This window comes from Antrostomus carolinensis, unplaced genomic scaffold (assembly GCF_000700745.2).
Source record: "Antrostomus carolinensis isolate BGI_N321 unplaced genomic scaffold, ASM70074v2 scaffold50787, whole genome shotgun sequence".
Taxonomy (NCBI): Eukaryota; Metazoa; Chordata; class Aves; order Caprimulgiformes; family Caprimulgidae; genus Antrostomus; species Antrostomus carolinensis.
Genome location: NW_010329057.1, coordinates 13,689 through 30,477, shown reverse-complemented (window position 1 = coordinate 30,477; position 16,789 = coordinate 13,689). Strand labels below are relative to the sequence as shown.

The 16,789-nt window shown below is 37.9% G+C and overlaps 1 protein-coding gene across 1 annotated transcript in view; it reads right to left on the bottom strand.

Moving 5' to 3' along the window:
• Positions 1–2,492: 2,492 nt before the first annotated feature.
• LOC104528413 (protein phosphatase 1 regulatory subunit 12A) overlaps positions 2,493–16,789 on the bottom strand; it is a gene marked incomplete at its 5' end in the record, with an annotated part of 26,630 nt that continues 12,333 nt past the window's right edge. The window contains 4 exons of the mRNA XM_010172412.1: positions 2,493–4,646; positions 11,777–11,827; positions 12,882–12,912; positions 16,381–16,428. Coding sequence (XP_010170714.1) covers positions 11,796–11,827; positions 12,882–12,912; positions 16,381–16,428 — 111 coding nt within the window. The remainder of the gene's footprint in view (positions 4,647–11,776; positions 11,828–12,881; positions 12,913–16,380; positions 16,429–16,789) is intronic.

Genomic DNA, 16,789 nt, shown 5'->3' with positions numbered 1-16,789 from the left:
AGAACTTCTGAAAACTTAAGCAAATCCTTTCTTCTGTCCCTCAACAGACAGACTGGCTACTCCTGCATGGGCAAAAACCCCCTGGTAATTTCACAGAGGTGACTGGCACAACTGCAAAAGAACTATTCTAAGATTTAAAGCAGGTGGGAAAGCAATACTCTACAATGCAGTTACAGTTGTTTCTCCACTTGCTTTGAAAGTAGGCTCCACAAAGTATCTGTAATGTTTGTATAGCTGTGGAGGGTTTTTTTGAACTGTACATTATATAGTTAATTTGTCTCATGTTTTGCTATGACAGTCCTCTGGATTGTAGCTAGAAATTAAATTTAATCTATAAAACATATTAACCTCTCAGTGGCATAATCAAGGTGTCAAAATGATTGACTACCCACACTGCATCATGTCAAGTTAGAGAAGCTGAAATTACCACTAGAAGGGGAAAAGTGACTTTCAGTGTGACTAAAAATGTGGCTGCCTGCCTACACCTTCCATACTGGACAGGCTTGATGCCACAGCTGCCAAGAGCCCTCGGTACCCCTCGCCCCATGGAGGGCTGGGCGCTCTCTGGGGAGGTCCGGTTCGAGCTCCTGGGACCAGTGGCTGTTCCACATTGCAGCGTGGCAGATTTGGCCACCTCCATTTAAGCTTCTGCTGCAAGACCACAGGGAACCTGACAGAGACAAAAGGGTGCGTGTTCCCTTACGGAGGAACTGGTGGATAAGACCTCAAGATACCCATAAAGGAACTGTAAAGTGCCAGCTGTGGAGAGTCAAGCTCTTTCCAGGACCATCCAGATCAAGACTCAGTGTAATTATTATTTTCATCATCACAACTTCATTTAACAAGAAATTAATACCTCCTCTGAGCAGCAGTACAAGCCAGCAGCAGGGCATAATTCATACTATTGCCAACTTTGGACTGTTTTTCCCTGTTGAGGAGTTTGGATGTGATGGGTCCCCTACCTTTCTCCATGGGAACTGTTAATTTTCTGACGTGGTGTTGCCTTTCCACATCTGGCATCGTGGTATACTACCCTCCTTTCCACCAGCTTTTCTTTGCATTTATTTCTTGTCTACTGTCATATGGATGTTCTTGGCATTAAGTGGTGCCCTCGCTCTTGCCTATGAACCGCATGGTTAAGTCCGCTAGCAGGGGCAGGAGCCAAACCATACAGAGCCCTATTTTTGTATGTGAATGTGAAGGAGATCATTAAAAATTTCTCCCCTGATGCACATCTAAAGCAGGCATCTTCCCCAAAAGCATACTTTTTTCTCTTCTATAAGATGACATGTAAATAGTCACTCTTTCTAAAAAAAGAAATTAGAGAATACTTGTTCTATGGCAATATGTTTGCTCTTAAAAGGCCACCAAATGGGACAGTGACCAAGAATACTGAACAGGTAAGATAAATACCCACTGATTTAATGTTTAGCATGGAAGGCATTTCTAAAGGAGAGGAACATGGAGACTCACATTTTATACTTCGTGCTGAGCAAACAAATGCACCAACCTGCAGACTATGAATTACAACTGCTCTTTTTGGAATCTGGCGAGGAAACAGCAAAAATCTGAAAATGGTACGTAGGAGAAATTGGGGAGGTCCAGAGGGAACTGTTTATGATGAGGGAGAGAAGGTGGGGAAAAAAGGATGTTCCAGCTCCAGTCTTTTCTTCTCTGTAACTGCTACCCTTTGCAGCCGTCCTTACAGGCAGTCCTTACACAGCCACGCTGCCTCCACCCTCCCTGCACGCGGCTGCCCGGGCTGCTTTCCCACCTCCAGGCACTCCTCCTCCCTGAGTTACGGCTTCCTTCATGGCTGGGGGGGGTTCTGGGCATGCCCTTTGCCTCTCAGCTCTCCAGCACCAGCCACTTCCATGCCTTGAGGTTAATCCTGAGACATAAAGATCCTTTCTGCACTGGGCCAAGTCCCCTGATAAACGTAAGCTGCTGTTTTGAATTACCATGTAAGCCATTCCTTGCTTAAGGAAGCTCACCAGAGTCAGCAGCCAGCAATGACATATTTCTCATATGCAAACTGTCTACTAAATAATAGAACAGTCCTCCACTACCGATTCTGTCTCTGTGGTAGCTGGATTTTCTGAGGATGTGTCTGATCTGCAACACAATCAGTACAATATGATGGTGACACAAGTTTAGCAATTACTTTGTGAAGTTCAATTAATTTAACATAAAAAAATGGTTCTCAGATTCTGCACACAGACAGGTTTATGTAAAATATATAAACATTTGTCCAAGTTGTTACAGGTTGCATAAATATGGCATTTTTACTGTTGCATTTACAGATGTGCATGTACAATGATGTGCAAATAATCACAATTTGATTACAATCTTTGAAAGGTACTTGAACTTTGCATCCAAGTAACGCAATGAATGAAAAATGCCCGCCGAAGAATTTAAATAGCAAACTTATAACATGGTTTAAATTCTTAACAATTTTCCATGTCTCCTCAGTAACTTTCACACATTTAAAATAGTTTGTATTCATTTTATTTGTATATGTCAAAATACAATTTTTTTTTTTTCCAAAATAGTGGGTTTTGCAACTAGTTTCATGCAGATACAAGGTCTGCTCAGTACTACCAATAAAATCAATATAGCACAGTAGCCATTCATTTTTTAGATATAAAGAATAAATAACCTAAATATAAAACACTAAAATATTAGAAACACGTATTTAATCATTCACAGGCACCCAAACTTTACCAAATATAATCCAGAGTATGCCTAACTGTCTTGTAACAGAACTCAATACGTTGCAGCCATTCAATTCTTTATTTTATGTTAGTGTAAGACAATGGAAGTCCCTATGGTTCAGACCCACCTCTCATACAGATCAATTACAATAAGATATCTCAAACTATCCGTGTACCTTTAAAATCAAGAATCCTGAGCTTGGTAGTAAGAGCATAACCTTACATCTTCACAAAACCAATCAACAGAGAGAGGACATCATGTCTTCCATACCAAAACATATCCCACCCCGCAAAACTAACCCCCACCCCCCAAGTAGGCAGTAGAACACAATGACCTTTTTAAATGAAGGGGTACAAATTCACATTTAATATAGTATACAATATAATCAATAATACAATAGCTACTACAAGCTTTACAATGTACAATTTGTTTTAATGGCTGATCTGTTCAGTGGTTTTAGGCAATAAACTATGTGCCAATAGGATGTCATATTTTGAATGGTTTAGTGAAAATATAAAAGCTGTTTCTAACAAAAGCGATATTCACTTAAGTACTTTTTTGTTTTTAAAGGCCACTGAAATGTATAAAATGGTCTGACACGATGGTGTTATCAAATTGGATGCCTTCTCACTTGGCAACAACAGTGCATATAAATATTAATGTGAGTGTAATGGGTTATGTTTTTCAAATGATTTAGTACATTACTTTGGCTAGCACAACAGTTTTGGACAGCACTCAGATAAATACAGGTATGTGAAATGTAGTGAAGCAGTTATATTTATGCAATTTTTTATTATGGTGAACACTATCAAATTAAAAAAAAATGGGAGGAAAAGAAAGATAATAAAGTATTTTATATAGTTTAGACCTTTTGTAAAGATAGGGCTCCATACAATGTACAATGTCTAAATTCTTTATACCATAAAAATTATTGAACTTTGTTAAACACACTATTCTGGAGTAGCCTAATTTGCATTAACAGACATTTGCAATAGGGAAATATATTCAAGCATGCCACGTGGTGGTCTGAAAAATCAAACCAGTACACATTTATATATACAGCATCACTCAGTACCTGCTCAAATGAATGTGACGGTTACAGGATCTAACATCTTTCACTACAAACTTTTTTTTTTTTTCTTTTTTTAAAGTGACCAATAAAGGCAGAAAACAGGACTCTTAAAATATTTCTAGTTTTAACTGACTTTTAAAGCATTTTGTATAGAAATAAATGCATATTGCACAAACAGTGAAAGCAAATGTTCCACCAAACATCTCTGTTCCAGGTGGTTGGACAATACAACTCTAGGTAGCTACACAAATACGTAATTTAAAAGGGTGTGTGGTCTCTGCAAATGGTAAAGCTGTGAAAACACTGTACAAGAAAATCTGGTACATGAATAATTAGAAGGGGAAAAAAATCCAAACTTAAGATTTAAAGAAAAACTGAGTATAGAAAAAAACTGGGAATTGTGGCACAACAAAAATGTTATTGAGTAACTGTCTTCTGTGAGAGCTGAAAGCTTTTGTTGATGTAAAAGTGTTTATGTACAACTAAGGCTTACTGGTTAAATATCTGAGGCGTATCTGGCCTTGAACACTTTCCTTATTATGCTGTAGCTGTAAACAAGATTTCTCAGTCATTTTATCTTCTCAGCAGCTGCATTTTAACAGAAACAATGATCTCGATACAAAAAAACACACACGTAAGAGGGCGTTTGGCAGGATATCTGAACATGACAGTCTCCAAGGGATCTTCCCACACTTCCAGTGACTGCCACACTATGGTCCACTGGAGTTACTAGTGATGTGCAATACCGTTATTTGCTGCTGCAGTAAACCCCTTATTTGGAAAGTTTGCTTATAACTCTGATCAAGGCCCCATTTTCATCTTTTAGCCTCTGGTTGTCTGCCTTCAGGTCTGGTAGCATCTATGAAAAATGAAACATGATGGTTATTTGCTATTATACCCCAAGTAAAAGCAACAAGACTAGACAAGTACTGGGGATAAAAATCTTTATTCAGCTTAAGCGTTTTGGCAGTTCTCCCCCTTCATATCAGCAGTTTGGAAAAAATCTCACCTTTAGCATGACACAGTTAAGAGGTACAGATTAGGAGTTTTCATTTGCTTGGAGTAGATGCACTAGAACTCGGTGCAGATGACAAGCCTCTACCAAAAGCATTTGTAGTAGGCATGAGGAAAGTAATTAATTGCTTCAAATTTCAGTGCAAAACAAAAAAATGTTAATTACCAACAATTTAAAGAGGCATGTCTGTACTGCTCTTGCACAGTTTCAGAAAAACATGCTGTGGCTAAGCATATCTACCACTGTGCTCTTGGATGAGTTCATCCTGATCAGATACAGTGTGATTCAGCTTGTTAGCTCATAGCATTAATCTTCCAACCACTTCCAACCTTGTGTTGAAGCACACATCCTATAATTTGAGATCATATCCCTGAATAGCATGGTTCACACAAGATCAGATGATTGAAAGAGGTGACTGAAACACCAGGCTGCATACTCAAGCATACAAGTTAGGAGACGGCAAGTTAAGGTTGCCACAGGAGACAGGTGACACACAAGCACAAAAGCTGGAAGGCAGAAGCCAAGTGAGGTGAGTTGGACAGGATCAGACAGGAAAAGAGGACAGGTCAGGGCACAGAGGTTGGTACTGGGAGAATATAATTTGTCAGAGGAACCAGAAGTAATCTCAGCAGTTCTCCATATCTACATTCACATACTGATAACAAACCACCTACAATACTCATGGCTAAATGACGTGTATGGTTTCTAGCAGCAGGTTTACACAGGAGGTAACAGCCTATTCCTGCAGAGCAGTTATTCAGTAACCTCAGGCACAAGTGCATGCAAGAGGTCTAAGTCCAGCTAGTGAAATTCTTCATGATGATATTTCCTTGCCACTAGTTTTGTTTTAATTTTATTCAAGCCAAATTATAGTTTCAACCCCATCATATTCAGAATATTATAATGGGGAACAGAAAAAAACTTAAGTTGTTTAAAAATGCAGGGTTAATTAACTGTGCATTACACTCGAGGCTTCATTTTCCTCCAAATCCTCCAAAGGATTCCTGTCCACACTCAGTTTGCCAAAGAGGAGACCCTCTCACAAAGCAAAATGTGGTGGTGCACTGAAGATAACTGAGCTTACATGATCTCTAGTTCATGCACCTGCCAATATCAGAGTACGTGAAATGAAGGTGACAGGAGTTCATAACGGGAAAAAACTGGTCTCCACAGTTAGAGTAAGTGAAAATCACAGAATCACAGAATCGTAGTGGTTGGAAAAGACCTTTAAGATCACTGAGTCCAACCGTAAACCCAACACTACCAATTCCACCTCTAAACCATGTCCCTAAGCACCTCGTCTACCCGTCTTTTAAATACCACCAGGGAAGGTGACTCTACCACCTCCCTGGACAGCCTGTTCCAATGCTTGACTACCCTTTTGGTGGATTTTTTCCTAATACCCGATCTAAACCTCCCCTGGCACAACTTGAGGCCATTCCCTCTCATTCTATCTCTTGTTACCTGAGAGAAGAGACTGACACCCACCTCTCTACACCCTCCTTTCAGGTTGTTGTAGAGAGCGATAAGGTCTCCCCTCAGCCTCCTCTTCTCCAGGCTAAACAACCCCAGCTCCCTCAGCTGCTCCTCGTAGGACTTGTTCTCCAGGCCCTTCACCAGCTTTGTTGCCCTTCTCTGGACCCACTCCAGCACCTCAATGTCATTCTTGTAGTGAGGGGCCCAAAACAACACAGCACTCGAGGTGCAGCCTCACCAGTGCCAAGTACAGAGGGACAATCACTTCCCTACTCCTGCTGGCCACACTGTTTCTGATACAGGCCAGGATGCTGTTGGCCTTCTTGGCCACCTGGGCACACTGCTGGCTCATGTTCAGTCAGCTGTCGACCAACACCCCCAGGTCCTTCTCTGTTTTTTTTCGCTCTTCCCCAAATGTGATCCCAAGGGCCTGTGATCCTGAGACATGGGAATCATTCTGCTAGCCTCTGACCCATGGTGGAGCTGACAGCAAGCCACCTAAATTGAGCTCCATGGTAGAGCTCAGGGCAAGCCGTCTATACCAAGCCCTTCACAGAGTCAGAGGGAAGTTTCCATTACAGTCGAGAGAGTTGTGCTCTGAACAGAAAGTGCTGTGAAATGCTGATTACTTTCAAAAACCATGTCAAGGTGTTTGAAATTGGGCAACACAAGTAATAATTTTGCAATTTGCAAGTATTATCTGTGTTAAGTTTGTAAAAAACAGCTACTGTTGATTGAGATACACGTGCTGGGGATCATACCCAGGTAACAGGCCCGTGTACCATACATTAGTGCATACATCTCTAATATGAGGATAAACCCCAGGTTGTTCTATGACATGTATCTGCAAACAATGAAACAGTCATTTGTTCAGGCAAAGCAACTAACACCTTTCCTTCCTCCTTTTCTTTCTGTCATGGACTTCATACCAAAGATTCTGGGTGAAACCACAAGAGCCTTCATCTAGTCATACACAAGGAAGCAAGGGAGTCTGATTTGGTTCTTGTTAATTGTGTATCCCAACAAGTATTATCATGTATGCCTTCCAATGAAACCTCAAAGTAACTCCAGCAACGTCACAGTCCTCTTTCAACTCACTGACTAGGGACCTGCAGCCAATAATGCTCAATTATTTACAGGCAGACCCACAGGTAGTATATTTTCTCGTGAACTATTTTAACAAAAAAAAAAAAAAAAAACCCTGCTGTTCAAATTTAGAGCTTTAACATAATCCAGTACCATTATATGTCTGCAAATCTCTGTAGACAGATTTTAATCCTGATTAAACTAATAGGTAGAATAGGTATTAAGAAAATATTTTCTCTTTTGTTATGAGTCTGCTAAAGAATAAGGGAAAACTGGTAGGAGACAAAAGCAGTTATGAGTAATAGGAGATTGATCAGGAAAGATAAGCTTAAGTAACCTAAAATACTTATGCTTCTCATCTATACTAATCCCCACATACTTTAAACCTAGCCAAAGACATTTATACAATTTTCTTGGAGCAGTGCATTCCTATGGTACTCAAACTTTTAATGAGGTGACACCACACACCTTCAATGTGCAGAGGCAGGAAAAAAAAGCTTTCAATACCAATCTGCTTCTCACTAAAATAGCAAACTGTTTTCCTGTGATGATATTCTTGAATGAGATTACAAATGCACTATTTTGCCTATCCAGATATATGATGAGTTAGTAACTTTGCAGTGCTGTAGTTGAGTAAATAATTATTCAATAATCACCTGACATGTGGAGCCAACTCAGATCTTAACAGTAATAATAATGTCTGTGTTTTCTGGAGGATTTAACAGTTTTTACATACAAAACAGCTTTGTAAGTTAAGATTTCAAAAAGCTCATGAACTGTTAAGGTACCTGTTCAGATTAATCAGGCACATTGCTATGGTTAAGCTACCATCATAATGTCAAGCCTCCCTGCTGGGTTTCCACTGCTTTTCTTTCACTAGCCCAGCTCCTCAAGCTCCACAATGATCTTTTATTGAAAACTCCCCCTACAAAAAGGAATACTGAATAGTTTTCTGTGGGTTAACACCCTGAACTGGCTTACCACGGTTAAAGGAATGTCAGCATTAGCAAAAAAAGATGGTATGGATGTGTGGCTGTGGACAGCAGTCATTAGATTAGCTCAGCTGTGTTGAAAAACCACAGTTAGCTGAAGCTGATGTAAGATGGGCTGCCCGACAGGGACAGCTCTCCCTCCTCATGCAGCAGTATGCTCCTGCTGCTTTCTGCCTGCTATTCTAGTGATTCAACAACGCTGCAGTGAGATGGATCAAGTAATGTAACAAATAAAGGGATTTGTTTTCAGCCAGGTCAGTGAGCTGACTTGACACACTCAGCAAGGGTTAACATGTCGAGGAATGCAGGGCCTGGACCTTTCTATCCACATCCTATTGTTAGATAGGAACTCCAGGAAGAAATGAAGCCAAAGAATAAACCTTATCTTTATTTCATGCCTCTTAATGGGGAAAACGAGAGATCAGACTCTGAGCAGAATGAAGAAAGGTATGCTCAGTGCCTTGATTCTAAGCAGGAAGGGGGTAGGTGAGGAGAAGTGGTTTAGCAAGAGTCACTATGCAGAAGGAAATTTTTTTTTTTCACCTACAGATCTTAAAAGCTCACTGACACCTCCACCCTATACAGTTGTTATATAAGAGGAGGAAGAAAGGCACATAGATTTGGTGTGGAATGAAACCACGTTTTGTTCCTCATAGTAATTTTGAGCCTCCAGTGGGTTTCTGAAACAGCCCTGCAATAACACTAAGGACAACAAACTGGTGCTTTTTTCCACAATGAAACTCAAAACAGTTCATATCTCTGACAGGAGGGGGAGTGAACCAGATGACCTAGTAAGTATGAACACACTGGACAGATATTTTTGTGTGTCTGTGTTTGTACAGTCCTGGTATGACAGGATTCTGGTGCACGACTAGAACACCTACATGTATAGCAATACAAACCAATAACTTTCAACTCAGTGCTAAAACTGGGTATTTTAAGCTGCCTAGATAAAAATAGAGATTGGCCATAACCACATGTTAGTATGTGAAAATATTAATTGACTTGAAACTCCGACAGATTTTTAAAAGAAAATACTTTGGTTCTCTCTAAACACTAAAGTACACATATGTAAGAAATACAGTTGCTAATGCAACTGTTCTGAAATGCACCGTATAGAAACCACTTCTCAATCATTCTTTAGTTGAGACTGGATTTGTATAAATTCTATGCACTTGAATTATACTGCAGTAAGAAAGCTCAGTTCTTAATTTCAATTTGTTAGAAAACTAGAGGCAGATCTATGTATTTGAGCATTTACTCAAACATGAAAACAAGGGAGTGACTTCAGTGTATCCTAGTGCAAACTCAAATCCTTTCAATTGTTGCCAAGGTTTTAACATGTCAAAGGTCTCCTGGATCACTGCCAATTTATCTTCAAGTAAGCGAGGACAAGCTTTAGCACTAGTAAGGACAATACCACACCATACCAACACGCCTGCGACACCTGTAGTTGGTACACTGGACACCATGCTTTAGCCACACTTCCATAACCGAGCAGCAGTAAGTCAGTTTCTGACACACACGTGTTAATAGTAAAATTCTATCCAAGCACAAACTGAATGTCAACACCTGCCTGGCTACACAAAGGAGAAGGAAGAAATTACAAGTCCGAAGAGCGCAGCTGCCTACAGGACCCTGACAGCTTGGCAACCACTCGGGTCAAGGCCCTATTCTCAGTCACCAGTCGCTCATTTATGTGTCTCAAAGATTGAATCTGCTTTATTTGTTGCAGGTTCTGCAGGAATCAAAGAAATAGGAGTGAAAGCAAGAAAAAAAAGCCCATGTATATTATATTTAGGAGAACTAGAGATGAACAGAACTGAAAGAAAACTTAGAAGAGAGAGTCCTGTTTAAAGTAGATAAGTTGCTGTGAAAGGAAAGTATCAAACAAGTGGCACATTCTTGAAAAGCAATCTAAGAACCAGCAGTGATTACTCACAGCTTTCCAAAACAGTTCAGGATACATTAACAATGAGAGGTATTCCTGGAATTCTTGATTTAACATCCTAATTGCACAAACTAAATCCCCTATTCAAAAGTCTGTGAATAATGACACATTTAACATATACTTTTACACAGCAGTGCAATGAATGCTAAGAAGAATATTTAATCTTTAATTCAAAACTTTCACATATTGCTTATTGAAAGTAAGCTTTTGACAAGAGGCAATATATTTGCATTCTTTATTTTTCTCGTAAGCCCAACTTTGCCTAACAGGAATTTACAGGCTGATGATAGAAGCCCACATCCAGTCTTCCACCCTCAGACACAATTATTTTCCTATACCATAGTTTGCTTTCTACATATTTCACCTGTGAAGACCCCTCGAGGAACCACAGACATTGCGTCCTCCCGTACAGCAAACTGTCTTGGCCTGAATCCAAGGAGCTGGAGGCATCATGGTTGCCTTCTAGCTACATCTGCCTGTTAGTGTCAATTATTTAAACAAAACTTTGCACATGTATTTTAATGAAAAGTATGTGAAAGTTAATGCCATTTCCAAGCACCAGAGGGAGCTCAAAAATGAGCTTGAAAGGAAACTTTTTATTAATCAATGACAAATATAAAATGTCAAAACACTGGTACTTTTTAAAATTCTGGAATGCAAAAATGTTTCCTATTTCATCATGTTCCACTAGTTTACTAGTCATACTTTTATTCTATTAGTTTGGTTGGCCCTGTCTAATATTATATCCAAGGACATCATGCAAAACAAACCTAACAAATTTCTCACTCTTCTTAATCATAAATAAGAAAACTAGAAAAGTCATACCATGACTGATTAAAGCCAGAAATGTATTAAAAAAGATTTTCCTTCTGGAATTCGGTTTATACATAGTTGAAAAAAAGAAGAATCGGTGCATGTGGTAAATGGTACTTATTTGTCAACATCTGAAATCTATCCACTGATTTGTGTTAACTAAAAACTGACTATTATTCACTCTATACAAATTAAAGTTCTTCTTTTGATACTGGTAATATGCTGTCTACTACATAATTTAAAGAGCACGAGATAAAGGTTGAGGCAACATTTAATGCTTAAATGTCTATGAAAGTATATGTTACCATTATTTTTAGCTAAAAAAAAATAGAGTATCACTTCAAAAACATAGATTGCAATTCCATCTTGATTAGATCAAGATATATTTCACTCCAGCCATCTCTGAATGCTTCCTTTTAGCCAGTAAGTTATAGAAGCATAAGTCCCTGCACCTTCTTGGAAGTCCTACGTGTGACTGCTTACATCGGCATAACAGCTTTGCTGCAAGCTGTATGACATGAGTGATTTTCAAATGCAGCTGTAACTTAGTTATTTTCTAATTAAATTATAGACAAGTAATACTGCCAGACTACATTTTGCCCTGACATAGTCATACATTTTATTATTAATAGTTTAACATGTAATAGTTTACTTACTTTCAGTTCCTCTTCCATTTCAGATATCCTTCTTTCTAGAGCTCTTCTTTCCTAAATCAAAAGATGTGTGTTAACACTGAACAATACAATTTTTTAAAAATTACTGCTTGTAAATAATGTGGTAACAGTGAAATACTTCAAGTTTCAAAGATCATACAACCAAAAGCATAGTGTGTACAGGAAACTTGTGATGGCAGTGATACATAGAAATTTTGTCAATATGGAATTTTAATATCTGAGGAGGAAGAGATATATAAATTTACATAAAGTCCTACAAAATATACCCCTCCCTTGACACAAATTTAGACAGGTACCATTTGTTTGGATTTTCTTGTCATGAGCTAGGCTTCCACGACAGCTTAATATACAAGAAATACAGAAAATTATCAGAAACAAACAGTATTAAAAGAAACAAGCACAAAAGCATAAGCTTTCACAGTGAAGCAAACGCAGCTGAAACACCTGTCTCAGCTCAGAAGGATCCGTCCACACTATAACCTGCAAGGTAGTGTGGATACATCCAAATTTACATTAAAGGAGTTCAGCTGAGTACCAAAGAAATCTAGCTACGTAAGACCACCAGCTTCTTGAGCAAATGTTTCTTGAATATTTTCTGCGTTTCTAGTATAGTTTTCTTTTCTTTTTTTTCTTTTTACCTGAGAAGCAGGAGAAATTATCCTTTGTAGAGAACTTCAGGTTGTTTTTATTACACTGATTACAGTACCCAAGCTAGCTTATTGAAAATTAGCTTAGGGTTTTCTATACTATGCTGCAGTCTGCAGTGCAGACACACTACTGTATTTCTAAATGACATTATTTTTGTTTAAACATAATTTTCAACACATCTGACAGATGAATAGCTAATACAGTAGACTTCAGGGCTTATAGCTTGATGGCTTGGCTTGCTTTCCTGTGTCAGACAATGCAGTGTGTCTCATTTAAAAGCAGCTGCGGTTATCAGTATTCTACATTCAGATTTTTCCAAAGTGTGAAAGGCAAAAGCAACAGATTATTGCAAAGTGGACATATGCATCTGCATACAATGGTGTTATGCAAACAGCAAGCAGCATTGACTGAGGTGTGTAAAACTTTGGTTAGATCATACCGCCCAGTAGATACTGACTCTTGCCGGTCACCTTTCAGATATAAATCATTTGAATTTATTTAATCATAATGCAGTTATACCCCAACATTTTCCCATTTTAGCAAACAACTTCAAAGATTTCTCAAAGTAATAGATTACTGCAGTTGTTAGTAATGTACTTAACTCCTCTGAGTTAAGACTTTCCCCATAATGATACTGACTGATAGTAATGGGCATAGTTAAGTACCAGCGAAGTTAACTGCAGTAAGTAAGCGCCTAACAAAAAACCCACGCCATCTTACATTACTTAGAACAGTATCAGTTACTGACTAGCTTTGCAGAATAACATTTACTATCAGTGCTCTTACATTAAGCAATATTTGACAATTCCTGCAATTAACAAGAGATGAATGATCACATAAATCTCACAATTTCAGATTGTTAGAAATTGTTAGTCCTTTAGATGCATTTACTTAACCAGCATGTTGAGCTTGTCTAAGAACAACTATTAGCAATAAAAGCCAATTCAATAAGATACTTATTTCATTAACTTTGTATACTTCACATTATATAAAAGAAACATTTAAATGGACTGGCCTAGATACAAGTTTTTTTGGTAAAAATGTATTGTTCTGATTAGATCAAGCTATGCTTCTCTTTCTCCTGAATTGCTTACTCTTTTAGGAACTGGCTTGAGGAATGCCAACAGAACACACTGCAGTTTCACTGGGAGGATTTGCCAGTATTATTTGATTAGTCCCTGGACTCAAATAAAGGGTTTGAAATTTATGCAGTCTAAAATTTCATTATCAAATTCAACAACTCTGTAAGGTACACCAAGAAACATCTGTAACCCTCAACATGAAAAAAACACATGCTAGTCTCTCAGCTTATAAAATACAATAGCTTATTCATATTTATCAAAGCAACTAGGAACCACAGGCTTGGTGCAGTGAGATTGAGGTACAGGGACATACACAGGTGAAAAATCGACCCTGGAGTTATAAAATTATTAAAAAGTAAAACTACATGTATATACATACATATATTTGTATATTCAGTAATACCAAAAAATACACCTCTCCACAACTCCAATTCCCAGATGATGAATTCTAATTTGGGTGAAACTGGTTAAAATTACCTACAATTCTGAATTCTGATCCAGAATGAAACCTGGCAGTTTGAGTTTTATTACCACATCATATGAAATTCTGCAAAGGACTTTCAGTTTACTTTTCCAAGTGACAGGTCATTAATGAAACACCTATTTTTGCCTGGACACTGCATCTGTGATCCCATGGAAATAGCCTCTTTCAGATAAACAGTTTGCAAATGAACAATACTGACAATGCATCACCAAATCACAACGTGGAAAGCCACTTCTGAAGGCTGAGTTCAAATAAAATTAAAAGCCATTATTTTCTAAATTTTATTACTGTGCAATTCTAGGTTTAATAAATGTTCCTAACATCCTTACCGAAAAGGTATGTTTCAGCTTGAAAATGCCATAGTTCAAAGATGCCTTCCGGTTTTTCTCTGCCAGCCTTTTATTTCTTCCAATTTATTCTCAACACTTTTCCCCTCCCCTTTTCTCTATGTAATTTATATAAACATCTTCAGGTTTGTATTTTAGTTAAGTGAAGTCATATGCTTGGAGACATACACTTAGAAATGCTCTACAATTTGTTTCTCTTTTTTACATTTATATGGTTACATTACACATTAAAAAGATGTCTTTAAAATGATTCTTCAATTCTGAATTTGGTAAGCTTTTTTCTAGAGATCAGCTATTGATGACTAGCAGTTGAGAATCCTGCTTCAGTCACGTTTAAAGTGCAAGTAGCTCCAGATTTTAAAAACAAGGGAAATACAATTGCAAATAAATTCCTGTTTTAAATTCTTGTCTGAAAAGAAGTTTAAAATTACAAAATACAAGGAACATCTCATCTCCTAAATCTTGTGTAAATCATGTTTCAACCATAGAACATTATCACTAACTTTATTTTTTTACCTGCTAGCTTTAATACTAATACATTTAGGAAGAGTAACATTTCTGAAAGACATTTTGCTGTTGGACTAAAAGTCTTTACAAAAAAAAGGTGCAAGAATTTCTAATATAGCCAATTGTTTTAATGCAATGGCCTATTTTGGGAAAAAGCTAAGAAGTAATTTAAAACTGAAATAATGTCTAGCTATGCAGTACTGAGTGCTCTGCACTATAGAACCTACTTAGTAATGGACAGAGCTACATCTATGAAATAATTAAATGTCCACTTGTGTGGCTGTGATAGCAAGCAAGAAACTAATTAAAACTACTGATTAAACTTTTCTACTGATGAAATCACCATCTACAGCAGGATGCAAAAAAAATCAAGGAGAAATAGGTGCTAAAAGGCCACTGCAATAATCTGGAGACATTATTAAGATAAAGATAGTGGAAGTTCAGGAAGTGTCAGAGAGCATTTTTACATCTCCATGTGCTCCTATAAAATCTGACAAGTGTTTGTTTACAGATATGTTTTTAGAACTAAAAATTGTTTTCTAAATGTCAAATACTGGAAAGTAAACACAAAAGGCTAGTGAATGTGAACTTTACCAGGGATAAATAAATGTATAACACAGCACTTATTACTGTCAAAGTCCATTTAATTTTCTTCCCATTTAAGTGTCTAATGCATCACTCCAGAATCAGGGGAGGAGAAAGGAACACGTGGCCAGGGTCATGAAGAAAGCCAGGACCACAACAGAACCAATGCAGTTTGCTTTACATTGCTGTGGAACTAAATGTTTATAGGGAAGGAATTTAAGCTGGCATGAAACTACAGCCTAAAATTATCACGTGTCCAACTTCTGAAATAATTACTGTAGTCTATCTCGTACATAGATTTATTACAGGACTCCTTTCCCATTCAATTTGGGGTTGTCTCTGACCCTGATGCCCCTCTTCCCACACTGCTTACTCATTCTTCCCCTCAGACCCAGTATCACATTCCCTCTGGGAAAAGTTACAGTACAAGGAAAGAGACAGATTATGATTAATATGATATCATTAGCAGGTTTAAGGTCTCAGGTCTGTGAGACAGAAACAGCTACTTCATTCACCAACAATAATTGGTAAAAAAACACACATGCTTCTGTAAAGCTCTGAGGAAATTGAAGTCTCTGAATGTTGTAAATGCATTAGAAGATGAGATACTCTGAATCTGCTTAACCCTCTGGAGTGCCAACATTGTTTTGGATGAGATGGAACAAGTGGCAGATCCCTGGAGGGCAGTGGGGTTTAAAACCTAGTTATCACAAACCAACAGGCAACCTAAAGGCAATTCTTAAGAGTAATTCCATCTTGCAGTATTTCACATTCATTGCCATTTTGAAAACTAAAATCCTCAAATCTTCTAAAAAATGCAAGTTATAAGAAAGGCTTCTGTTCCCACTAAAACATATCCAAGCCAGAGGTTGCAAAACAAACTAAAACAAAGCCTGAATTGGAGTACTTAAGAGATCTTTGGCAGAAACTCACCCTTTTCTCCATTTCCAAGAGTGATCTGTCAGCAAATCTTTCTTGTCTCTGAAACACAAAATTAATAAAGACATTGGTACTTGTTCTTAAACAACATAAAACTAAGCAAAACCAATTCAATTGGAGGTTTTAGTATTCTGTCCGAAGTATGTCTTCAAAAGCACTTTAAAGTGTGTTCAAGGAAGTAACACTGAAATGAAGAATAACAAAGAATGAACTGTATTTATCACACACTTCCTCTGTGACCATCCCTATGCAATGTAATCACTACACAGCCTTTGGAAAATAGGAATAATATAGTATTTCTATCTAAAAGCATTACAAAACAAACATCTTTTTAATGTACTTCACTGATATTTATGGGGTACACGTGGAAGACACTTAACTACCTACACAGGTAAATTGTGGC